At 43.2% G+C, this 27,144-nt stretch overlaps 1 protein-coding gene across 1 annotated transcript in view; it reads right to left on the bottom strand.

Annotated features, from left to right (window-relative positions):
• Positions 1 to 692: 692 nt before the first annotated feature.
• Positions 693 to 27,144, bottom strand: part of LOC140732047 (cytochrome c oxidase subunit NDUFA4-like) — a 46,874-nt gene continuing 20,422 nt past the window's right edge. Inside the window, exons 3-5 of the mRNA XM_073054156.1 lie at positions 22,971 to 23,059; positions 1,209 to 1,269; positions 693 to 1,029 (exon numbers count right to left, since the gene is read on the bottom strand). Coding sequence (XP_072910257.1) covers positions 973 to 1,029; positions 1,209 to 1,269; positions 22,971 to 23,059 — 207 coding nt within the window. The 3' untranslated portion in view covers positions 693 to 972. The remainder of the gene's footprint in view (positions 1,030 to 1,208; positions 1,270 to 22,970; positions 23,060 to 27,144) is intronic.

Raw genomic sequence — 27,144 nt, 5'->3', positions numbered from 1 at the left:
TACCTTTCCATCTCTTGTTAATTTTTAAGACTTTAATTCATACACTGTAAGTTATCACTTTCTCTATAGCTCCAGTTACCGTTTCAAACCTTAATTTTTGTTGACCAATTAGATGCTCTGCCGATCCTCGTAGTTATTATTCCCACACATATCCTGATGTTCTATTGTGGCATTACCAGTTCACAACGAATATTCTGGCACAAAGTACAGAAAAAGTCTAGTTACTGCCTTTTACTCTGAGAATGCTAAGGAAGGATTGGAATATACATATGTGAGTTTATACTCCTAGATTTTAAGTAGCTTTCTCTAGCCATCTATTTCCTTGCAATCTTTTGCTGTGATTAACTCCATTAGGAGGGTGCTATTCATGAGTGTCTTAAAGAAGAAGAAATGGAGACAGACAAAGAGACTTGAGGAGTTCCAGCATGCAGATCTTTTGCAGATGAAGGTTCAGTTTCAATGTTGAAGAAATTAAAATTAAGTGTGCTTAAAGAGGTTTGATTTGCATTGTACAATTTATACTTCTGGAACTAGATGCTGTTTTGTTGTCCACTTGAATGTGAAATCCTCTGCGATTTTTGCCTTAATTTTAATGATTAAATGTAATTCCCCAGTTTAATCAGGTAAAATACAACACTTTACTGTCTACAACAAAAGTATTTACATGCTTAAAGTAAAGAATAAAGCAAGAAGAACTTTAAAAGTTTTATTGACATGATTGTTTAACGAAGCATATGTGCATTAAACATCATATATACTTGATCTCAATATGATTTAATTTGTTTGTAAAAGTCAAAGCAGATTTCAAAGAGCCTATTATTTTTGCCTGATATGAAAACAAGAGCACATGATCAATAGATGTCTGCATTTGAAACACTAAGGTACGTAGTACACTTAGCAATTTAAAACCTTGGATTTAGCATGATTATAGAAATTCTGTGAAGATAGAGAAGCATTTTATCAATCAACCATTCAAAAATCAGGGCGATTCTTCTTCAGGTATTTATAATCGGTGTTGACTGCAACAAACTGTCAAAATAAGAATAAAACAAATCAGCAGGCATATTTCTCAATCATTTCACAGTTCATTTATTATGTTATGACTATTGCTTTATCCAGATTATTTAAATGCATGAAAGGAAATAAATTTACTTCCAACAGTGCAATAACAAGTAAATCTTCTCAACAAATTTTCTTTCCTCTATTACCTTGTATTGCTGATTATGGCCCAACTTGTTCCATGGCTCAGGGTTGTTCTTTCTATCCCAGCTGAAGAAAACAATGGAAGTTTATAAATATACAGGATCATAAATCATCTGAATGATACAGCAGTAGTTCATTTATTTCATTATGTCACCACAACACTTCGACGAATCAATCCAATTAGTTGTACTCCATGTTTTTGCATGCTAGCCCAGCAAGTGTTTCCAGTTCATGGATGTAACCAATTACCATTAGAAATTATTATTGAATTTGCTTCTACCACCCTCTCAAAAACAACTTGTAGCATAAAAGCATTTATTTGGCATCAATGGGAAAGCCAGTGCAGCCCCGTCACTAGGCTCATATGCAAACTTGGCTCATTAATCAGCTCTGCAAACAGCCATGGGACAGTGGAGAGAAGGCCACTTTTCACAAACAATGTACATTTAGGGTTGGTATGATTTGGCGTTAAACCAAAAATGAGCATTGTGATGTTCTGATTAAAGAAACCTTGACTTGGGCGAGTGCTGTGTTCAATACTGCCCATATACAAAGTTTTGTCAGCAAGAAATAACTGATTGTACAACACATAAAAATATAAAGTATATTTACAAATTTCAGCTTTATCGAACAGTTAGCAAGAAGAAAAAAAAAATAAAAGGGCCCATTACAGTTAACAACTCCAAATGTGCACATAAAGTTGAAGCTCATCTTAAAGTTGTCTTTATACTCACGCTCTGGACTCACAGTCTGCATGAAAGCACACACCACATTCCGAACGTTGCTCAAAATCCATCTCGAACAAATGGGCACTCTCTCGGGAGTACTGGCCATTCTTCCTTGGAGCCAGTCATCTGCACTTCATGCAACAGGGACACTCCTTCCCATGGCACTCTCAGCCATTCTTCCCCCACCTCCCCACCCCCCGTCCTCTCTGCAGGTCCCACCAAAAAAGACCAGCGGACCACACTGACTGTCACAAATCTCACTCCAACTAGCTCTCTCTAGAACCTTGTCACAATTCCTGATTGGCTGACACAAAATTCCCAAGTTGAACATCATAAGCCCTTTTCTTTTGGCTGAAACCAAAACATTCTAAATGCAGAGCACACTGGTTTGAAAGAACTGCTTAAATGAAATACCTGCAGCATAGCAGTAAATATCTTAACCAGTCATTACACTCTACCACCATGTCCTTTACACTCTTACACTCTTACCATTACACTCTACCAAAATAGTCATGCCCTTGAGACTTAGGAACTTATTAAACCATTGCTAATAACACAGTAGTCAATTAAATTTTGTGATTTCAGGACCCCTAATCCATTTGTAAAAGGAAGTAGCATATCTGACCATGGGAATTGACACGACACTCTGTTTCCCAGATGCATCCTCTGCCAGACTAGCTAGGGGTTTCCTGACTCTCTGAAACCTCCTTATCTCATCTTCGGCTTCTCCAGATTCAACCACTCCTTGTGATGTCATCTGTCTACTGGAGGATGTCTTCCCCTGCTCCATCACTGAAGCTTTCTTCAGTTTAAGCAGGTGCTGCTGAACATCTTCAATCTCTGCTGGCACTAATCGATGAGTCCTCTTTCGGAAAGAGGTGTCCTCGGTCACTCTAATAGTGTGGCAAGTACTCTTTGAGCAACAACATCAGACTTGTCAGTAGAAAAGGCACCTTCCTGTTCCAACATATTCTCCTTTTCCATTTCTCGGGTATCGGTGAGTCACCACAGTTGCATGGCTTTGATGTCAACTTCCTCGATCCAGGAAAGATAGACACTACCATCATTGGAAAAAGACGGGCAGTTGGCACCCCACATTTGAGGGTTACCTCTCTCCATGAGGTGTTCTTGATAATTACTGTCATGCTGTTTACATAGACAGCCAAAGATTTCTGTAGTTCCAAGTCTCATCAGCACTCCTGAGGGTAAGCGTGACTCTTCTTGCTTGTAATCAGGAGCATCCACCTGGATGGCTGAGGCGCTGGGCATTCCATCAAACGTGGGGGTTCCTGTGCCTCTGGCTGTTCCTCCAGGACACAATAGGACAGGTTTAGACTGGGTGTACCACACAGTTTCTTGTTTCTGTTCATCATCCTGCTTTGGAGGAACTTGCACTTCTCAAAAGCAGCTCTGAACACCAGGTGAATGGACAGGCACTGCCCTCCACTCTCTCCGCACTAATCCTAACCTCACCATCAAACCCGCAGACAAAGGTGGTGCTGTAGTGGTCTGGCGGATGGACCTCTACCTCAGTGAGGCCAAACGGCAGCTCTCTGACACCTCCTCTTACTTACCACTGGAACAGGACCCAACCAAAAAACATCAAACCATTGTCTCCCGTACCATCACTGCCCTTATCAACTCCGGAGACCTTCCATCCTCAGCCAAAAAACTCATAATTCCCACACCCCGCACTGCTCGCTTTTACCTCCTCTCCAAAATCCATAATCCTGACAATCCTGGTAGGCCTATAGTTTCAGACTGCTCATGTCCCACCGAACCTGTATCTGCCTACCTCGACTCCATTTTGTCACCCATAGTTCAGTCCCTCCCTACCTACATCCGGGATACCTCCCATGCCCTCCACCTCTTCAATAACTTCCAGTTCCCCGGTCCCGACCGCTTCATTTTCACAATGGATGGCCAATTCTTATGCACTTCAATTCCCCATCCTGAAGGCCTCAAAGCCCTCTGCTACTTTCTGGACAATAGACCTCACCAGTTCCCCAACACCACCACACTCCTCAGATTGACGGAACTGGTACTCACACTTAATAACTTCTCTTTCGGCTTTTCCCACTTTCTCCAGACCAAGGGTGTAGCTATGGGCACTCGCATGGGCCCTAGCTATGCCTGCCTCTTCGTGGGTTATGTGGAACAGTCTATGCTCCAAATCTATACTGGTACTGCTCCCCCAACTTTTCCTTTGATGCATTGACGACTACATTGGTGCTGCTTCCTGCACCCATGCTGAGCTCATCAATTTCATTGACTTTGCCTCTAACTTTCACCCAGCCCTCAAATTCACTTGGTTCATCTCGGACATTTCTCTCCCCTTTCTCGATCTCTTGGTCTCCATCTCTGGAGATAGACTGTCCACTGACATCTTCTAAAAACCCACTGCCTCCCATAACTACCTTGATTATACCTCTTCCCACCTTGCCAAATGCAAAAATTCTATTCCCTATTCCCAGTTCCTCCGTCTCCGCTGCATCTGCTCCAAGGATGAGGCTTTCCATTCCAGGACATCCCAAATGTCCTCTTTCTTTAAGAATCGTGGTTTCCCTTCTGCCGTCATCAATGATGCCCTCACCCGCATCTCCTCCATTTCCCGCTCTTCAGCCCTCACCCCATCCTCCCGTCACCACAACAGGGACCGTGTCCCCCTTGTCCTCACCTACCACCCTACCAGCCTCCGGATCCAGCATATTATCCTCCGCAACTTCCGCCACCTTCAACAGGACCCCACTACTAAGGACATCTTTCCCTCTCTACCCCTCTCTGCTTTTCGCAGGGATCATTCCCTCTGCGACTGCCTGGTCCACACGTCCCTCCCCACAGATCTCCCACCTGCTACTTATCCCTGCAAGTGTAAGTGCTACACCTGTCTCTACACCTCATCTCTTACCACCATTCAGGGCCCCAAACAGTCCTTCCAGGTGAGGCAACACTTCACTTGTGAGTCTGTTGGGGTAATCTATTGCATCCGGTGCTCCTGGTGCGGTCTCCTCTACATCGGCGAGACCCGACGCAGATTGGGGGACCGCTTCGCCAAGCACCTACGCTCCGTCCGCCACAACAGACAGGATCTCCCAGTTGCCACTCACTTCAACTCTCCCTCTCATTCCCATTTGGATATGTCCATACATGGCCTCCTCTACTGCCATGATGAGGCCAAACTTCGGTTGGAGGAACAACATCTCATATACCGTCTGGGTAGTCTCCAGCCTCTTGGTATGAACTTCGAATTCTCCAACTTCCGGTAATTCCCTCCCTCTCCCTTCCCCATCCCACCTCTACTCTGTCTCCTAGCTGCCTATCACCTCTCATAACTCTGCCTTCTTCTTCTACCCATAGTGCTTTCCCCTTAGATTCCTTCTTCACCTCTCCTGCCTATCCCCTCCCCCACCCCTTGACCTTTCCTCTGATTGGTTTTCCACCCTCTCCCAACCTTCTTTATAGGGCCCCTGCCCCCTCCTTCTTTAGTCCTGATGAAGGGTTTCGACCCGAAACATTGACTGCTTCTTTCAACGGATGCTGCCCGACCTGCTGAGTTCATCCAGCTTTTTTGTACGTCTTGATTTGACCACAGCATCTGCAGTGCACTTTGTGTTTAGGGTTTTCGAAAAGCTCTTTCCATTTTTTTCCTTGCATGCTCCCACAAGCCTTCTCACAAAGGAAGTATTGTTCCCACAAGAATGGAAGCTCCACCCTTTTTGACTGGATCCAGGCAGACCAAAACATAGAAACATAGAAAACCTACAGCACAATACAGGCCCTTCGGCCCACAAAATTGTGCCGAACATGTCCCTACCTTAGAAATTACTATGCTTACCCGCAGCCCTCTATTTCCCTAAGCTCCATGTACCTATCCAAAAATCTCTTAAAAGACCCTATCATATCTACCTCCACCACCATTGCCAGCAGCCCATTCCACGCTCACCACTCTGAGTAAAAACTTACCCCTGACATCTCCTCTGTACTTGCTTCCCAGCACCTTAAACCCATGTCTCTTGTGGCAACCATTTCAGCCCTGGGGAAAAGCCTCTGACTATCCACACGATCAATGCCTCTCATCATCTTATACACCTCTATCAGGTCACCTCTCATCCTCCGTCACTCCAAGGAGAAAAGGCCGAGTTCACTTAACCTGTTTTCATAAGGCATGCTCCCCAATCCAGGTAATGTCCTTGTAAATCTCCTCTGCACCCTTTCTATGGTTTCTACAAACTTCCTGTAGTGAAGCAACCAGAATTGAGCACAGTACTCCAAGTGCGGTCTGACCAGGGTCCTATATAACTGCAAAATTACTTCTCAGATCCTAAATTCAATTCCCCGATTAATGAAGGCCTATACACCATACGATTTCTTAACCACAGAGTCAACCTGCGCAGCTGCTTTGAGCGTCCTATGGACTCGGACCCCAAGATCCCTCTGATCCTCCACTCTGCCAAGAGTCTTACCATTAATACTATATTATGGCATCATATTTGACCTACCAAAATGAACCACTTTACACTTATCTGGGTTGAACTCCATCTGCCACTTCTCTGCCCAGTTTTGCATCCTATCAATGTCCTGCTGTAACCTCTGACAGCCCTCCACACTATCCACAACACCCCCAACCTTTGTGTCATCAGCAAACTTACTAACCCATCCCTCCACTTCCTTATCCAGGTCATTTATAAAAATCATGAAGAGTAAGGATCCCAGAACAGATCCCTGAGGCACTCCACTGCTGACTCTATTGGTGTGTCAATAGTCCTATTTACTCCAACATCTTCTTCCAAAAACTCCAGTTTCAACTACAAGTAACCATCATATGGGTACTCAGCAGTACTCCCTTGAACCTCAATGGATGGTCAATGCATCAAATACCAGATGTAAAAGGATCTATACAGCAAAATAACTTGAGAATCTGTGTCAAGTATGACTCTAGCATAAACATCTTCAATCCATATGGATACATCAGAGCTTGGTCCCACCAAACCTTCAAGAATAGTGTTTTGCACTTTAGTATTTCCCTTGATCCAAGGAACATATCCTCTCTGAAATGCCAACCCATTCCTTTACTTGGGTCCCCCCGCAGTTTTGCCTCTGTTTTACTCTGTTTGATTAACTGCTGATTTACTTTTTGAAGATTTAGTTGTCCCTCACAATCTTGCTTGAGATGTCCACCTTCTTTACAGCTGTAACAGAATATACCAGTTGCCACTCTAGTTTAGCAGCATTCCTCTGCATTGTAAGTCCTAAAGGTGGGTTGGGTTTCCCAATGGACATATCACATTTAGCTGAAACATTAACAGCCATCCATCAAAACAGCTCAGCTTGAAAGTTATCCAGCTCATTCCTCAGAAGCTCCTTCTCTCTGGCATCAGGGGTCACTACCACTGAAGACAGTACTCGGGTTTTGGAAATGTTCTGCTTCTCAATCATGTTTTCCTCCTCTCTAAATTCCCTGAGTAACTTTAGTAAAAGATGGAGGAAGGCACATCTGGTGGGTCATTTGACTAAGTAGTGCAATCATGTCATGTGACAGTTTGTTCCATCCTCAAGCAATTTCTCTCGGATAGTTGAATACCCACTTTGTGGCACAAACAGTGCAGCAATTTCTCTAACCTGAAAAGGCAGGTAGGCAGCTTCTCTCCTTCCTCCTAGACTGTGTGTCTAGACTTCATCCTAAGATCGGCTGCACTTCCAGCAGTGCCAAAAGCACCTTCGAGTGGTTCCAAGTAATTGGCTGACGTGGCTAATGGATTTTCTGCCTTTAGGAACCTCACCATATCAGCTGCCAGACCCTTTAAACTCTCTACCAGTCTCTGTTTTTTCGTATTACCTGAGCACTGCTATTCATCCCGTAACTGGAATGTCTGCTCAGCCCAAGCCTCATATTCTTCTTCCTCATCACGTGTGGGCTTGACTCCAGATAACACTCTCAGCCAATAATAACTCTGGCTCTCCACAGATACACTTCTGCATTGATCAACCAGTGATATAATAGCCAAAATTAGCTGAGAATTTAAATCAACTGCTGAAGCAACAATGAGACTTTCCACATCAAACAACTCTTGACCCTCACTTTGCAGGAATGAGAACAACTTGTCTTTAAACTCTTTGCCCTCAGCTACATGCCCAACCTTCTCTAAAAATATGGACTGCCCATGGCCCTGCCTCTCCAGGCTCTCCCAACCCATGCGACTTCTGTCACATCACTGCTAGCCTGAACTAACACTACATCCTTACTAACTAATTAGTCAAAACGGTGTTCAATCAATGTATCTTTCCCCAAAATCTTTACAGAGCTTAGCACTCTGAATAAAAGTTCATTGGGAATCCAGACATCCACCCCGCTCAAAACACAAGCATTATTTGTGGATAATCTCTTTGCAATGAACCAATCTTTAATCCCTTCATCATCCATACTTAACAGTCACTTTTAACACACAAACTGCTTAATCAATTCTTAACAGTAAATACACAGCATTCAGCGAATCTCAGATGATCCCCCATATTTGTAACCCCCTCACCGGGTCTCCTTTGCAAACTTGGCTCATTAGCTGGCTCTGCTATCAGCCATAGGACTCAGCAGTGAGAAGGCCACCTTTCATAAATAATATATGTCTAGAGTCAACCAAAAAAGAACGTTGTGATGTTCTGATTAAAGGAACCTAAATTTGGGCGAACACTGTGTAAATACTGCCCATCCTGACTGGCTGATGCAGCATTTTTAGGTTGAACATCATGGCACTGATGCACCATCAATAACTCACTCTGAGACGTAAAGGCCAGATATCGGCTTTTATTGACTGGAAGAAGGAACAGGCAGTGGTTGACCACCATACTACATCCTGGAGACAGAGAGGCCGGGCTCAGACCTCAATTGCCTTTATACAGGGGTCAGTGGGAGGAGCCACAGGAGCAGTCAGCAAGGGGCGTGTCCAGACAGGTATATGTAGTTCACCACAGGCACCTTATCTTTTAGATGAAACCAAAGTATTCTAAAAGCAGAACACACTGCTTTTTCAGAGCTGCTAAAATAAAATGGCTGCAGCATAGCAGTAAAAATCTTAACCAGAACATTACATCAACATTTATTATTTATCATGAATTGACACAGGACAAGCTTGCCACTCTAAATCACACTAACTCTTCTGGTGAATATATTCCCAGTGTGCTGTTAGCTAAGAGCTTCCATGATTTTCACCCAGTGACAATGAAGGAACTATGATATACAGTTGATTCCGGTTATCTGGGCTATTGACTACTTGAAACAACTCTTAAAGAACAAAAACTAAATCAAGAAAATTGCCGGGATTCCTGTCATTTATTTGAACACTATGCTGCTTAATTTGAGGAAGAAGACTATTGCTGAACAGTGTCCAAGTAGCATCAGTCACATGTACTTGCTGACTATCAGACACTACTGTTACGTATTCAGGCAACAATAGTTATAGATGAGTTAGACGAAGGGTTTTATAACAAATAACACGTTTATTAAACACTGATAACAAACCCCCTTCAAATGTAAACAAACCCAAACAATGATCCGAGCTCAGCTGCTCAAACAGTCCTTAATAGCGTTGCAGTCCCAAACAGTCTTCAAAGCGGTATTGAAAAGAACTCAGTTCTTTAAAGCGATATGCCGAAAGAAAACAGTACTTTAAAACGATATGCCGACAGTTCAAAAGCTCACGGTACTTTTAAAAGGAGAGACTTTTTAAAGCGATGTAAATTCTCTTCCACGTCGATGTCCTTCGATTCCCAGCGTCGAACTCCCACGTCGAATTTTATTAAATATAACAACTTAAAGTGACTGACCTTCCTTCCACAATATTCTCAATCTCCCGCTTTTTTCCAGCGGAGACTATCATGAGAATAGTAAACGAAATCCTTCCGAATGAGGATCACACAAGGTCGAAGTCAATCCATCGAAAATCGATTTTCCTCGATCTCCATTTTCCAAACTTCTCTTCACTCTCCATTAGCAAAGAAACCGTTGGCTCTGACCTTTTAAACTTCAGGCATTATATAAAACTTCATTTTTAACTAAACTGCGTCATCACATTAAATCACACAGTAACATGAAGTCATCTTGGCAAATCTAGCCACGAACTGCCCCACCTGACAGGGTGGGTCTCCCTTTTATACCCTGTAGAAAAAACCTGTCACATGACCTCTACTGGCGGGAAAATGACATCACTCCACCATCACAAAACCATTACCTCATGTCCAGTATAACTTCAACCCCAGTCACGTGACAAGGGTACCACTGTCACGTGTCACCAGTACGTAACACTACACAATTCCAACTTGAGTTACATTCACATAGAGCAGTCACCCCTCTAAACTCCTATGTGGTCACAATATAGAAAACCTACAGCACAATACAGGCCCTTCAGCCCACAAAGCTGTGCTGCACATGTTTTTACCTTAGAAATTACCTAGGGTTACCCATAGCCCTCTACTTTTCTAAGCTCCATGTACCGTATTTATGCAATTAACATGTTGTACCTAACTCTTCACAATTCCAGTTAAGTTTATATTGGTGGTGATTCCTCTAAGAAACACTGTGGTAACACTATTGATTTTTAAGGATAGGTGGTCATATCCTCAATGTTGGTAACAACCATTAGCAGTCACTTGGTTGTGCAAACGTTACTTGTATTTACCATTTTAAGCTTGTGTTCTTATATCCAAACTTGCTGCGTGCAGCACACTGTGTTTTATTAGCTTTGAAACTTCCACATTTCTGACCTTACAAGGAAGGGTCAATGTAAGACCAGCTTATAATCATTGGACTTAGGACATAAATGCTCTGGGACTGATTAACTTTCAATAATCACAACCATTGTCATTCCACTTTTAGTTCCTTTCCTTATAACCTTAAATTTATAATGAGGCGTCTCTTCAGATCTTCTGTTCAATTTCATGTAGCTGGAGTCACGACTTGTTGGGAGAAGCAGGAAATTAAAAACAATAAGCCACCTGTCAGGACTTTCTGTTCAGTTTCAGATTGACTGGGTAATTAAGCAATTGGCAAGGACTGAACAAACAAATTAGATTTAGGTGGCGAGGCCATAGTATGCATGGACAAGGTAAGAGTGAGGAAATGAGACTTTAGTTCAAGTGGCTTCAGCAAAATGAAGTGGAGGCCAAGGTGAGTTTCTTGTATGTTTCTTTCTTTATTATTGCAAAGGTAGAGCAGTGGGAATGGAACCCAGGGCAGTGATGTGCTCCTCATGCATTATGTAGGAAGACCAGTTCCCTGATGACTGAGAAACTGGTGCAGGAGGCAAGATTTCAGATTTGTGGGTCATTGTGATCTCTTCTGAGGAAGATATAACCTGTACAAAAAGATGGGTTACTTCTGACTATGAGGGGAATCAATTCCATGAGGGCAAGTTGGCTAGAGATGTTGGGGAGGATTTAAACTAATTCAGGGGGTTCAGAGTGTTAAGTCAGAGGATGGGACAGTTGGTGTATAGGTTGATGTTGCATTTAGAAAAACTGTGAGGAAGGATAGGCAGCTGACAGGGCAAGATTGCAGACAGTGGGATGGGTTAAAATATGTCTATTTTTTATGCAAGAGGAATCAGGAACAAGGACAATGAACTTAGAGCATGGTTCAGTATATGGAACCAAGACACTGTGGCCATTACGGAGACCGGTACTAGAGCAGGAATGGTTGCTGGATGCTCCTGGGTTTAGATGTTTCAAAAGTGACAGGGAGAGAGGTAAAAGAGGTAGGAGAGTGGCATTGCTGATCAGGGACTGTGACTATGTTTAGATATGGCCCAGGTGCAGAGCAAGCAACACTGAGGCAGGTTAATAATTCACAGACTTCAACGTGAACAGAGTTAGAAAGAAAACAAATGCTAGGCCAAACAGGGCTGTTAATTAAAACTCTCAAATGGAAAATGAAGCCAACACTGCAACTGAAAAGAATGACTAAATGTAAAATGGTCTTCAGAGTCAGATGACTCAACAGTCTAATTTCTCAGGCAAGGCTAAATGCAAGCAGGCAGTGAAACATTGCTGTGCTTATCTCAAGTCTCAGTAAACACTACAACAAAAAGAATGGAGTTAAATACTGTCACACTGAAATGATAATTAGTTGACATGTACATATTTACAAGTGCAATTGCCGTATCTGCTGTGCTGCCGCATCCATTGTTGTGAAAAGGCCCCCCTCCCTAGGCACAGCCCCTGAGGCACCACAGACCTGTGTCCGCTGGAAGTCCTGGATGAGCAACTTGTCCAAAATGTCCTTCGCTGAGATCCAAGTATGTTCTGAGGCAAGACCACACCCATCCCAGTCCACAAGGTACTGGACTTTACCACGTACCCAACGAGATGCCAGGAGGTGCCGCACCGTACAGTCAATGGAACCATCTACCAAGCGGAGAGGAGGCGGAGGTGGGGTATCTGGGGCCAGGGGAGAGGTAGTAATTGGCTGGAGCTTGGAAACATGGAATACTGGGTGGATCTTCAGAGATGCTGGTAGACACAATCTATACGACACCTTGTTGACAGCCTTTTCCATTACAAACGGTCCCATGTAGCATGGTGCCAATTTGTGGCTCTTGACTTTCGGGGGAAGATCCCTTGATGCCAACCAGACCTCCTCTCCTAGCTTGAATGGCCTTACCTGTCAATGGAGCCGATCAGCCTGCCAGGAACGTTGCTTCTGGGTGCACAGCAGAGAAGCCCTGGCTCGTCACCAGGTGCTTGTAGCGCTGGATCTGCTGTTCAGCAGCAGGAACTCCTACATCAGTCTCCTGATGAGGGAGTAGTGGGGGGTGGAATCCCTTCTGGCATTCAAAGGGAGACATATCGGTGGAGGACGACTGGAGGTTATTGTGGGCAATCTCCTCCCAAACCAATTGGGAGCTCCAGGACGTGGGGTTGAAAGAGGCAAGACAGTGCAGGGTTGTCTCCAACTCCTCTTTCACTCTCTCAGTCTGGCCATTTGATTGGGGGTGGAAGCCAGACATGAGCCTAACATTGGCTCCTACAAGAGAGCACAAAGCCTTCCAAAAGTGGGAAGTGAACTGTGGTCCACAATCAGACACTATGTCTTGAGAAAAGCCATGCAGCCTGAACATATGTTGAACCATGAGTGTGGGAGCTTGGGGAAGGCAATAAAATGGGCAGCTTCAGAAAATCGATCCACAACAACCAAAACGGTGGTATTTCCATTAGCCGAGGGCAGTCCAATAATGAAATCTACTGAGATGTGGGACCAGGGGAGGTACAGCACAGGCAGTGGACATAACAGACCTGCAGGACGCTGGTGTGATGTCTTGTTCCGAGCGTAGGTGGGACAGGCAGGTAGGAATTCATGGACATTCTGGGACATAGATGGCCACCAAAATTGTCCCTTTATAAACACCTGGGTCCGTTGAATTCCCAGATGTCCAGCCAGATGGGAGGAGTGATCCCATTCCAACACTTTCGAATGCAATGCAGCAGGGACAAACAGCCAATTGGGAGGTCCCTTACCTGAGCCTGGGTCTGACTGTTGGGCGGCCCTCACCTCTGCCTCTATTCCCCAGATCACTTGTGCAGTAATGCATGAGTGAGGAAGAATGGGTACTGGATCGGCATTGTCCTCAGATCTCTTGAACTGCCGGGAGAGAGTGTCGGCCTTTGTACTCTTGCTGCCGGGACAGTGAGTGAGGGCGAAATTGAACAATGTGAAGAAGAGAGCCCACCGGGCTTGACGAGAATTGAGTCTCTTCGCATCCTGAATATTGGAGAGGTTCTTGTGATATGTCCAGACCAAGAATGGATGGTCTGCCCCCTCCGGCCAGTGTCGCCATTCCTCCAGGGCCTCCTTGACAGCCAGATATTCCTGGTTCCTAACATCGTAATTCCCCTCAGTTAGAATCAAGCGATGGGAAAGAAAGGCACAAGAGTGCAGCTGGCTATCTGCTGACGAGCGCTGAGAGAGGACGGCTCCAATGCCGACATCGGATGCATCCACCTCAACGATGATTGGCTGTGATGGGTCTGTGTGTTGCAGCAGCGGGACAGTGGTGAAACATCGCTTTAACTCCAAAAATGCTTGGTCGGCACCATCCTGCCGGGGTCGTCTTGGTGAGTGCATTTATAGGAGCCGCGATAGAACCAACATTCTGGATGAAGCAGCGATAAAAGCGCAAACCCCATGAAGCGCCGTACCTGTTTGACTGTAGATGACCCCTGTGTACTGCCTGAATTTTACTAGGATCAATTTGAACACTGGATGGGATAAGTATATAGCCCAAAAACGACAACTGGTTTTTATGGAACTCGCATTTTTTGGGCTTGATGGACAGGTTGTTTTCAAGAAGCCACCTGAGAACTCTCCAGAGATGCTAGATGTGTTTCTGATGAGAATAGATAAGGATGTAACCTAAATACACAAACACAAATTGGTTCAACATGTCTCTGAGCACATTGTTAACAAGGGCCAGGAATACAGCGGGATCATTGACCGGACTAAAAAGCAGCACCAGGTACTCATACTGGCCATTAGAGGTATTGAAAGCTGTCTTCCACCCATCTCCTTCTTTTATGCAAACCAAATTGTAGGCATTGCACAGATGATTTTTGGAAAATATGGTTGCTCCCTGGAGATGTTCAAACGCAGATGTCAGCAGGGGAAGAGGGTCGTGGTCCTTCACAGTGATGTTGTTCAGGGGCTGATAATCAATGCAGGGATGGAGCTTGCCATCTTTCTCACTCACGAAAAGGAGCCTGCTCCTGCCGGTGAGGTTGATGGATGGATAAACCCTATGGCCAATGCCTCTTTGATATATTCCTCCATAGTAACCTTTTCAGGATGAGAGAGGAAGAAAAGGCCAGCCCTGGGGAGGACTAGTGCCAGATAGGAAGTCTATGGCACAGTCCTATGGCTGGTGTGGGGGCAGGGTGGTGGCCTTCCTTTTACTGAAGGCCTCAAAGAGATCCACATATTCACCTGGAATCCCAGACAGGTCCACATCCTTAGCTGACACAGGAGGGATTCATGGAAAGGAGCTTGAGCTGGACCCAGACAGGTAGACAGGCATGCCAGTCCTCACTCTTTGGAGTGCTTTCAGAGACCAATCGATCTGTGGGTTATGTCGGGATAACCAGGGGAGACCAAGTATGAGTGGCGGTTCAGGTGAATCAACCAGATAGAAAGAGATTTGTTCATGATGGTTGCCTTCGAGCACAAGTTGGAGGAACTGGGTACAAAGGTGGATCTGGTCGGTGCCCAGAGGTCGACTGTCCATCACCTTGATGTTGATCTTTTCTCTAATTCCTGAGTCAGACATCCCCATCTTTGAGCTAAAGAGATGTCCATGAGATTTCCAGCTGTACTACAAACTTTGTAGATTCGATAAATGCCTTAAGTTTACGGGTCTAAGACCTCCACAACAAGGAAGTTGCAAACGTTACACAATTAGGGGAAGCTGACTGCAGACAGAACTGACCCACCAGGACTCCCCTTCCTGCTGACGGGTATCCTCCTTTACTAGATGCTTGGGACATGTTGCTCAGAAGTGTCCTGGATTGCCACAATAGAGGCAAGAACCTTTTCTCTTGCACTGTTCTCGTTCCTCCTGAGACAAGCACATGTGCCCAAGCACATGTGCCCATAGGATCCTCCATGGACTGGGTGCTGGGTGGAAAAGGAGGGAGAGAGGGCAAGGAACGACAGTAATACATTCTTTTCCTGCGCCACTCAGTCACCCGTCTTCAACTCAAATAGACAGATTAATCAGGTCATCCAGATTATCCTGCTCGTTCCAGACAGCGATCTCATGCCGGACCCCTGCGTTCAGTCCACACTGGAAGGTAGTGATGAGAGATCTCTCATTCCAACCCGTCTTTACTGCAAGAGTGTGGAATTTGACTGCATAGGCTCTCACCGTTCCTCTGACTTGGTGCAGGTCCAAGAGTCGGGGGCAGTCTCCTGACCCCATACTAGAAGGTCAAAAATCCTCCTTAACTCTGCCACAAAATGTTGGAAGGACTGGGCTGCAGGGTGTCCTTGCTCCCATAAAGCGTCGAACAGGCTGAGTGGAGGATTAAACATGTACACCAGTTCTCACATATCATCACCAAAATGACCAGGCTGGGCTTGGAATGTCAGCTTGTATTAGGTAATAAAATTCCTGCAACCATTGGGATCACCAGAATATCTGCCTGGTGATGAAGTACTCAGTTTCTGTATGGATGCAGGACTCTGTGAGGGTCCAAAGGCTGATGTCAGTTCAGGTCCGGGCACGGGAGTGGGAGCATTAGCAGCGGAGATTTTTGGGGCACAGAAAAGGTGGATCTGTGAGGTACTGGGAGTGGGACAGAGGTGGCCAGAGGCTGCTGAATTACGTTGGCAAGAATGTTAAAGGGTGTCAGCTGACACTGGCTGTCCACAGTGAGCTCACGGATGGCGGCCGTGAGAGCGGAAATCGCAGACACCTGACTCGGATTGTCTATAGTGAGCTGTTCAACCATCGTTCAACCATCTGTTCCTTGAAATGAGCCTGGGCTTGTCAGCATGAGATTATCTGCCTCCTTGCTTCCATAACTTCACTCAGAACAGATTCCATTGCCTGTAGCTTGTCCTCTACTTGACCAATGAATCTCAGGGGCAAGGTCAGCTGCTCTCTCTCTCTTTCTCTGCTGGGCCCATCTTTTTGCGGCTGAACTACGTTCAGATATGGTCCAAGTGCAGTGCAAGAGATACTGAAGTAGGTCAATAGTTTACAGACTTTAATGCAAACAAAGTCAGAGGGAAAAGAAAGCAATAAACACTAGGCCAAACAGGTCTGTTAACTAAAACTCTCAAATGAAAAATGAAGCCAACAGGCTGAAAGGAATAATTAAATGTAAAACAAATACCGCTAGTCTTCAGAGTCAGTTGACTCGACAGTCCAATTTCTGAGGTAAGGCCGAATGCAAGCAGGCAGTGAAACATTGCTGTACTTATCTCAAGTCTCAACAAGTACTACAACAAAAAGAATGGAGTTAAATACCATCGCAATGAAATAATAATTAGCTGATACGTGCATATTCATGAGTGCAATTGCCTATCTGCTGCCCTAATGAATCTGTGGTTGTGACAGGGATAGTATTACATCTGCAGAAAGTGGGGGTAGGGGACTTCATGATGGTATTGACTACTGAGTCAAAGTGGGTGGAAATCAGAAACATGAAGAAAATACTCTTTTGGGAGTATTCTTACACCACACCCCCAACTGTAACAGAAATACTGAGGGACAAATCTGGAGGCAAATCAGAAAGGTGCAAAAATTACAGGGTTGTTGTCAAGGGTGACTTCAATTTCCTTAAAATAGATTGGCACCTCCTTAATGCAAGAGGTTTAGGTGGAGCAGAATTTATTAGATTGTCCAGGAAGGATTCTGACACAGTATGTAGACAGGCCAACCAGAAGAGATGTCATACTGGATCTGGTGCTGAGCAATGAAGATGGTCATGTGACAGATCTCTCAGTGGATAAGCCCAACTCCCTGACACTTACCATAGCCTTGCACAGGGATAGTAGTAGATAGAATGGGAAAGAATCTAAGTGGGCTGGGCTAATCGTCCCAGCTGGCTAATCATCCAGCTGGGCTTTGGTCTTTACATCTACTTTTACAAGCAGCTTTTGTTTCCAAATTGAAGTTCATACAATTACCTTAATGCATGCAGAGTAAATTCTGGATCCTTATACTCACAAAAGCAGAATGCTTGCAACTTTCCTGAAGCTCTTTGAACTCTCTTCCAACTTAAAAGCAAGCCACATTTCACAAGTTACTGCCTGATTAACATATTAGAAGTTTTGTCAGGTACATTGCCTACAAAATCTGCTGCAACTGGACCGCTGTTTTCATCACTTTCATGCTTCCTCTGAGCAACATGGTCCTTCCTTGGCTCAATATTCTTTCCAAGCGGAGGCACAGAGATCGGCCTCAACACCTGTTGGTCCTCCACTAGGTAACAGACCTCAGTGTTCAGCATGCAGACAGTTCTGCAATCACCCACTACCTTTCTTAATTCATTTTTAGTTGGCTTCATCACAGGGAATATGACAGGCAAATGGTGGATGGATTCTCCTATCAAGTTGTAATTCTCCTAGCCAGTCACATTCCCAAAAGGCTGGTCCTTCAGTTTTTACTACATATAAGCCCAATATAGCTTGTGGTTGTTGTATTGCACTGTAATGGATGTCATTCCCATATGAGTTACCTTTTCTCCAGTATAAGTTCTTAGTCGGATATCTGCAGGCTTCAGATTAGTATCTTTGAAATTTCTCTCAACTCATTTTGTAGAATGGCTGAAATAGCTGAACCAGTGTATAATTCTATTTTAATTAATTTGTCATTCACTTCTGGCGTAAGCCAGATTGCTCTGTCTATTATTAATTTTCACACTGGAATTCCCAAGGCTGCACAGTCCTGTGTCTCTCCCATTGTTATCAGAGTTTTCATGAATAGCATGTAGATTAGTACCCTTTTTGAAATGCAGCTTGACTCTTTAGCTTTTCCTCTTCCATGAGCAGTCCATTTATTTTTGTCTGCCTGACATGCTCTTTGTACGTGTCCTACTTTGTTGCATTTTGTGCAAGTTTCACCAGTTAATCTGCATTTCTGTGGTGTATGTGAGCCTCTGCCTCACCAGTAGTGCAATTTGTTTGGCCAGGCTGTTTTATGTTTAGATATTCCAATTTTGTTTATGCTCACCTTCATTCCTGACCGCAACCGAATTATATTTCTGTCTGCTGTTTACATTGATACGGTGATTTCCACTGATCTTTTAAATGTAGGTTGTGCTTCAGTCATGAGCCATTTCTGAATTCCTTTTTAAATTCTACAAACTAAACAACTTCTCAGTGTATCATTAAATCCATTACTGAACTGACAACGCACAATCTCTTAAATGAAATAGACTCCCCTTCTTTTTGATTCTACTTATGAAACCTAAAAGCATTCAACAATGACTTCAGCTCCAAGTGTTCCTGTATTACTTTTACAACAGCAGCAAAACCCATTACTGCTAGTTTGGTTGGAGCACTCAAGCTTCAAAGCAAACTGTATGCCTTTAAACCCAATGTACTCAGCAAAATAAGCACTCGCTTCTCATTTGCTATTTCAGTTTCTTAAAAATACTGTTCCAATAGCTCAGTATACGAGGCAATTACACGTTGTGTAATCAAGCTTGTTAATCTTTTGGATGTAGCCAGCCATTTCTACTACTTTTTATGATTATTATCACATAGTACTCACTCTTTTTGAACCCTAAATTCTTCCTTTTATGGCATTTTATTTATATCAATCTTTCTGCATAAGCTGGGCTGCATTTTTTACTTCGTTTGAATGTCTCGCTGCACTTTAACAGGTCAGTAGCCATCTTGGGATCATTTTCAAAATTCCTCATCACCGAGGCCATCTTTTGTAACTTCAAAACATTAAACTAATTCAAAGGAAGACACGGGATTCCAAAATGTGAGTCTAACTTCATGTTAGTTGAAGCAAAGTGTGTATGCATCAGGTGGTAGCATGATGATGTATGCAATTAAAGTCTTTTTACATATAACCTGTAATTAATCATTTATACAAACAAGAATACTAAATCAACCAATATATATACAAGGTTATTCAAATATTACTTAAGGATTAAATACACAACAGTATGGGAGGTCATTAATAACTAACTACTTCAGTATTCACTAGTGAGAGGGACCTAGACAAATGTGAGGTTAGTGTAGAACACACTAATGTGCTATAACATAAAGAGGTTAAGGAGGAGGATATGCTTGAACTTTTGCAAAACTTTAGGATAGATAATTGTCCAGGGCCGGATGAGATACACCCCAGGACAGAAAGTGAGGAAATAGATTGCTGTGCCATTTGGATCCTCTCTGCCAACTGTAGTACCAAATGATCACAGGATGGCAAATGTTATTCCCTTGTTCAGTAAAGGTAATAGGGATAATCCTGGCAATTACAGACCTCATCTGTGGTGGAGAAAGTATTGGAAAAGATTCTTAGACGCAGGATTAATAAACATTTGTAGAACTATAGCCTGATTATGCTTCATCAGCATGGATTTGTGAAGGGCAGGTCATGCCTTGCAAGCCTGATAGACATTTTTTTGAGGAAGTGACAAAACAAGTTCATGAAGAAGGAGTGGTGAATGTGGTGTATGTGGATTTTATTAATGCAGTTGACAAGGTTCCCCATGCTTATTCAGAAAGACAGAAGGCATGGGATCCAAGGAGTCTTGGTTGCATAGTTTCAGAATTGGCTAGTCCACGGAAGGTAAAGGGAGGTGTAGATGGAGCATGTTCTGCTTGGAGGTTACTGACCAGTGGTGTTCTATAAGGATACAGAACCCCTGATGTTCTAGGACCCCTGTTCTTTGTGATTTTTATAAATGAATTGGATGAAGATGTGGAAGGGTGGGTTAGTAAGTTTGCAGACGTTGGTGCTATTGTGGATGGTATAGAAGTTTGTAATGGTTAAAATGGGACATCGAGAGAATGCAGAGCTAGGCTAAGAAGTAGCAGATGAAATTGAATCCATGAAGTGATACACTTTGGAAGGTTGAATTGAAAGGGAGAATGCAAGGTTAATGGCAGGATTCTTAGCAGTGAGGTGGAACAGAGGGATCTTGATGTCCACATGCATAGATCCCTCAACGACATCACCCAGGTTGATGGGGAGGTTAAGGAAGTATATAATGTGCCGGCCTTTGTTAGTCAGGATATTGCGTTCAAGAGCTACAATGTAATGTTGTAGCTAAAAAAACTTTGGCTCCAACATATTTGGGGTACTGCGTTCAGTTTTGATTGTCTCAATATAAGAAGGATGTGTCAACACGTACAAACAAGCTGGAGGAACTCAGCAGGTTGGGCAGCATCCGTTGAAATGGGCAGTCAACATTTCGGGCCAAGACCCTTTGTCAGGACTGAAGGAGGGGGCAGGGGCCCTATAAAGAAGGTGCCAGGTGAAAAACAAATCAGAGGAAAGATCAAGGGGTAAGGGAGGGGAAGCAGGGAGGGGATAGGCAGGAAAGGGGAAGATGGAATGTAAGGGGAAAGCACTATGGGTAGTAGAAGAAGGCATGAGAGAGGTGATAGGCAGCTGGAAGAGGAGGCAGAGTGAAAGTGGGATGGGGAAGGGAGAGGGAGGGAATTACCGGAAGTTGGAGAATTCGATGTTCATACCAAGGGGCTGGAGGCTACCCAGACGGTATATGAGGTGTTGCTCCTCCAACCTGAGTTTGGCCTCATCATGGCAGTAGAGGAGGCCATGTATGGACATATCTGAATGGGAATGTGAAGCAGAGTTGAAGTGGGTGGCAACCGGGAGATCCTGTCTGTTGTGGCAGATGGAGTGGAGGTGCTCAGTGAAGCGGTCCCCCAGGGGACCTCCGCTTCCACAGATAGGATCTCCCGGTTGCCACCCACTTCAACTCTGCTTAGAACTGAATGCAGTACAACATTTGCAATTAAATCATTTTCATAATAGAGTTTAATAAAGGTTAAATATAATCTCTGTGCTTTCACACTCTGTAAATATACAGTGCCTATAAAAAGTATTCACTCCCCCTTGGAAGTTTTCTTGTTTTATTGTTTTACAACATTAAATCACAGTGGATTTAATTTGGCCATGTTGACATTGATCAACAGAAAAAGACTCTTACATGTCAAAGTGAAAACAGATCTCTACAAAGTAATCTAAATTAGTTACAAATATAAAACACTAAATAATTGATTGTGTAAGTATTCACACCCTTTATCATCAAATCATCACTGGTGCAGCCAATTGGTTTTAGAAGTCACATAATTAGTTAAATGGAGATCACGAGATCAAGGTGTTTCAATTGACTGTAGTAAAATACACCTGTATCTGGAAGGTCCAACTGCTGGTGAGTCAGTATCCTGGCAAAAACTACACCATGAAGACAAAAGATCACTCCAAGCAACTCTGTAAAAAGGTTATTGAAAAGCACAAGTCAGGAGATGGATACAAGAACATTTCCAAGTCACTGAATATCACTTGGAGTATAGTTAAGTCAATTGTCAAGAAATGGAAAACATATGGCACAGCTGTAAATCTGCCTAGATCAAAAACTGAGTGACCGTGCAAGAAGGGGACTCATGGGGGAGGCCACCAAGACACCTGTGACAACTCTGGTGGAGTTACAAGCTTCAGTAGCTGAGATGGGAGAGACTGTGCAATCAACAACTCTTGCCCGGGTGCGTCACCAGTTGCAGCTTTACAGGAGAGTGGCAAAGAGAAAGCCACCGTTGAGAAAAAAAACTCACATAAAATCTCGGCTAGAGTTTGCCAGGAGACACGTGGGAGCGTCTGAAGTCAGCTGGAAGAAGGTTCTATGGTCTGATGAAATCAAAATTGAGCTTTTTGGCCATCAGACTAAATGCTATGTTTGGTGTGAGCCAAACACTGCACATCATCAAAAACAAACCATCCCTACCATGAAGCATGGTAGTGGCTGCATCATGCTGTGGGGATGCTTCAATGCGGCAAGCCCTGGAAGGCTTGTGAAGGTAGAGAGTAAAATGAATACAGCAAATCCTGGAAGAAAACCTGATGCAGCCTGCAAGAGAAATGTGACTTAGAAGAAAATTTGTTTGCCAGCAAGACAATGACCCCAAGCATAAAATCAAAGCTGCACAGGAATGGTTTAAAAACTACAAAATTAATGTCCTGGACTAGCGATCAAAGTCCAGACCTCAATCCAATAGAGAACTTGTGGCTGGATTGAAGGGAGTGAGTAATTATGGAATCAATTGTTTTGTGTTTAGTATTTGTAATAAACTTAAACCAATTTGTTAAACCAATTTCACTTTGACATGAAAAGAGTCTTTTCTGTTATCAGTGTTAAAAATGCCAAATGTGATTCAATGTTGTAAAACATGAAAACTTCCGGGGGGGGGGGGGGGGGGAGTGAATACTTTTAATCGGCACTGTATAGTTATAAATTTAACCATACAAGAAAGTAGAAATTAACATTAGCTACAGTATATTTTTTACATACCTGACATCAGGACTGAATATTGCCATGCGTGATAAGTAAAGTGTAGCACCAGAAATTCCAAGTGAAATGAAAGCGAACAAAGGAATCAACTAAAGTAATGAAATAAATCAATGTTATTTTTCTTCATTAAGCAGAATAAAAATGTTTAATCACAGTTTTGAATAAGTGATTAATATTTATACTGTTTAAAGCAGTGCACTACTTTAAAAATTATATAACTACAGTAAATAATAATTCATTTGGTGAGTGCTGATGGGGAAAATATCACTGTAATGAGCTGCAACATTTGCAATGGTATTATACCTTTACATACAAATTCAAAGCCCCATATATCTTTGGGAATCCAGTACTGTCTTCTTGCATTCTCTCCAAGTCACTGAATGTAGTGGGGCAATTGAGGGAAAGAGTTGAAATTTATGTGAATTATCTGTTGTGTAATTTACTTCTCAATTGGAACTTTGCACTCAAATGATTTATCACATTAAAAAATTCTGGAAATACTCAGCATTTCGGGCAGCTGCTGCTGAGAGAAGTACAGTCATTATTTCAGGTCGATAAAGTATATTTGATTTCCTAATTCTGTATATTTAATTTTGTATATTAAGTATATTTAATTTCCTAATCTATAGTGAAGTGAGAGAGGAATTGGGTCTATTTTCAGCTTTTTCTGTTTTATTTCAATTTGTCAGCATCTCCAGTTTATTTTTGTTTTTCAGTTACTGTAATCCCATGGTGATGATGATGTGCCTGCAGTCCAAATCCAGCCCACTGCACAGTTCTGTCCAGACCATCTCAATGTTCAGTGAAGCACCAGGACTTGTTAATCCCATATCCACTTTATCTGCAAAACTTAATTGATGGATGAAATCCCAAGGTGTTTGCTGTTGGCTGGCAATAATCCTCCTGAAGGACATGAACTAATTCAACTTCACCAGCCTAGTCCCTCAAACTGGGTCTTAATTAGCTAAACCCTATGGAGCATTGTCAGCCATCAGTCATACCCCCAAGCTCAAGAGTCTGTTAGAATTCTTTGAGTACTGTACACATTCACAAGCTTTCAAAAATAGGAAAACTATTCAACATTAATTGAACCATTAAACTATTTAATTGTTTTTATTAAATTGTAAATAAAAATTAACAGAAAACAATAAAATGCAATTATCGACCCAATTAATTCAAAAATACTGCTCTGGAACTTGCTTTTCTCTGGAAACTGGAGGAACCTGGCACTCTGCCACTGGATTCCATAAGGAATCCATCACTACTGCACTGTCAAAAAGACAATAGAAAGGAACTCTCAGGAAGTTTGTCACCTTCCTCTTCACATCACTTAGAAGTGTTCTGGATTGTCAAGCTAGCCCTTCCAATAAAAATATTGTGAATCTTGCTTTCCTCTCTGACTTGTATTATTTTTCCAACATTTATCCAATTCCCTTTCAATAATACAGCTTCAGAGTCACTTACAGTTTAAAAAAAAATGTCCTGCACTGAAGTCAGCCACACATGCTTAATTTTGTCTTTCTTTTCTAGTGTTAAATGAACATCTGTATATGCCCTCTGGTTGCTGATACCCTAACTAATGGAAGATGATCTTGCCCTATGAAATCTAATCTTTTTATTCTTTTGATAACTTTATTTGAATCCCGAAACCCCATAAAATCATTCAGTCTTTCCCAAACAGAAGGCCTGGATAAACCGTGAGAGCCACAATCTGCTGAAGGTGACCAAGAAAGTTACAAGAGGTCTGGGTATGATCTCTGGAAAGCCCTCTCATGGGTAAAGTGGCAATACTGGACTAAACTTGCATCAACATAGGATGCTCAACAGTTGTGGCAGGGCTTGAATGCTATCATCTCCAATATGTAAAATCAAGAGACGCAGGCAACAACAGGGCTTTGCTTCCAGATGAGCTCAATGCCTTCTGTGCTTGCTTTGACCGTCAAAACATGGAGGAAATATCACAGAGCCCCCTATGATTCTGTGATTTCCGTCTCGGAGGCGGACATGTGAGCAGCTTTCTGGAGGGTGAACCCACGACAAGTACGCCCCAGCACAGATGGGGTAGCTGGCAAAGAACTAAAGACCTGTGCTGATTGAATGCTGACTGAGATCTTTAACCTCTCACTTCGGCAGTCTGAAGTACCCATCTGCTTCAAGTAAGTTTAACTTATACCAGAATCTAAGAAGCCTCAATGACTATTGTCAAGTAGTACTTGCATCCACAGTGATGAAGTGTTTTGAGAGGTTGGTAATGAAGCATGTCAACTCCTGCCTGTGGTTGACAGGTCTCTCTCTCTCTCTCTCTCTCTCTCCTTCGCCCTCTCACTTGATGTTGCTGGAGGAAGGTACCGGAGTCTTGGGTCTGGGGCAAGGTTGAATTGAGGCGGCTTGGGGATTGTACTCTGTAGCTCATGTTATAAGTGTTTCTGGTTACTCCCTTTTATTGCTATTTTGTGCAATTTTGATCGGGGTGGACTGGCTCTGTGGCCTGCAGTCAATGAACAACACAGCGCTAAATTGAACTGAGCTAAACTGAACATTCCTACACTGTTTCAATGACTTCATGGTCTGATGTTTTATATTCTGTGATTTTCACTCATTTTTTAGCATTTGTGCAATTTGTTCGTTTTTTTGTGCGTTAGTTGTTTGATGTTTTCTGTGAACAGGTTCCATGGTGTTTCATTGTTTCGTGGCTGCGTGTGGGAAGATGAATCTCAGGGTTATAGACTGCATACTGTTATGACCCCAGCCCCCTCCTTTGTGAGAATCGCAAGAGCCCTAGTCAAGGGGGGGGGGGGGGGTCAAATGACCCAAGAGGGGGAGAGACGTGCTGAATAGACACAGGAAAATGGGAGAGAGAGGGAGATGTGCGGAAGACCACGTTCCCCCGGGAAGCAGAATAAAGTGACTCTGACTATTGTCTCATGAAGACCATGTGTAAAGCCCTCGGGCAACGTGGGCTGGTTGAGAGAGAGATTGACACCAGCAATCCCGTGAGGAAGATAAAAGGTGGGCTGCCGAGGCGGGGCCACAGACGCACCAGAAGACACGCTAGAATTCCTGCGACAGCTTTTTGATAGCGACAGCTGGTGGTGGGGTTCGTGTGCGTCTTTTCCTTGCCTGGGATTGGCGACCTCACCGCGGAAGAACGGCCTAGCTACAGGGGAGGCCACAGATGAGAGTCCATTCCCCCAACGAGACTTCCGACAAACTCCTACAGGTTGGAAAACCTGTCGGGTAAATGTTTCATTCAATCTCTCTCTTTCTAACAAAAGTGCACCAACGCGACACCACAACGACGGCAGCTGGTGGAACTGCAGTGACCGCAAAAGACTTTTAGATATCCAGTAAACAATATATATCTACATTACCCCTAGACAACGATAGAGCTTATTTCTGATTGATTATTACTATACCTGTGCTTTAGATTGAGTTGTGACGACGTATATGATCTGAATGTTTTGTATTAACCATACATTTGTGCCCCTTTATAAATAAAAACGTTTGAAAATAGTAGCATCAGGCTTCAGCGGACCCATCTATCTTTGCTGATAAGTCACCCGGTTACTGGGGTACGTAACAATACGTACTTTGATAACAAATGTACCTTGAATCTTCATATCATATTCTCAATATTCATTGCTTGTTTATTTATTATCACTATTTCTTTGTGTATTTGCACAGTATGTTGTCTTTTGCACACTGGTTGAATGCCCAAGTTGGTGCAGTCTTTCATTGAATCTGTTATGGTTGTCATTCAATTATGGACTTATTTAGTATGCCCACAAGAAAAGGAATCTTGTACTTTGATAATAAATTTACTTTGAACTTGGAAACCCATTCTGTTCCCTTGAAAACAGACATTTCCTAGGTTTTCTTCACATTACTAATTCTCATTCTTAGTCTCTTCTGAAACCTTCTCTGCATCTTTTCCTCGATATTAAAGTAATGTTCCAATAATCCATTAATCTGGTAACTGGGAAATAGTATTAGTGCAGCATTTGGCTGTGCTCCTTTAACACAGGCTGGGGTCCTGGTTCCTGGACAGCTTTTTAATGCTGGGTCCCTCATTCCCATCTTCCTCTTTCATTCACTAGGCCTTGGTTCCCATTCTTCCTCCAACTCAACATGACCCCTATTTATTTTAATGACAATATACCTTATTCATAATAAA

The sequence above is a fragment of the Hemitrygon akajei genome, chromosome 8 (assembly GCF_048418815.1).
Source record: "Hemitrygon akajei chromosome 8, sHemAka1.3, whole genome shotgun sequence".
NCBI lineage: Eukaryota > Metazoa > Chordata > Chondrichthyes > Myliobatiformes > Dasyatidae > Hemitrygon > Hemitrygon akajei.
The sequence above is the reverse complement of the archived record's forward strand: the minus strand, read 5'-3'. Positions and strand labels throughout refer to the sequence as shown.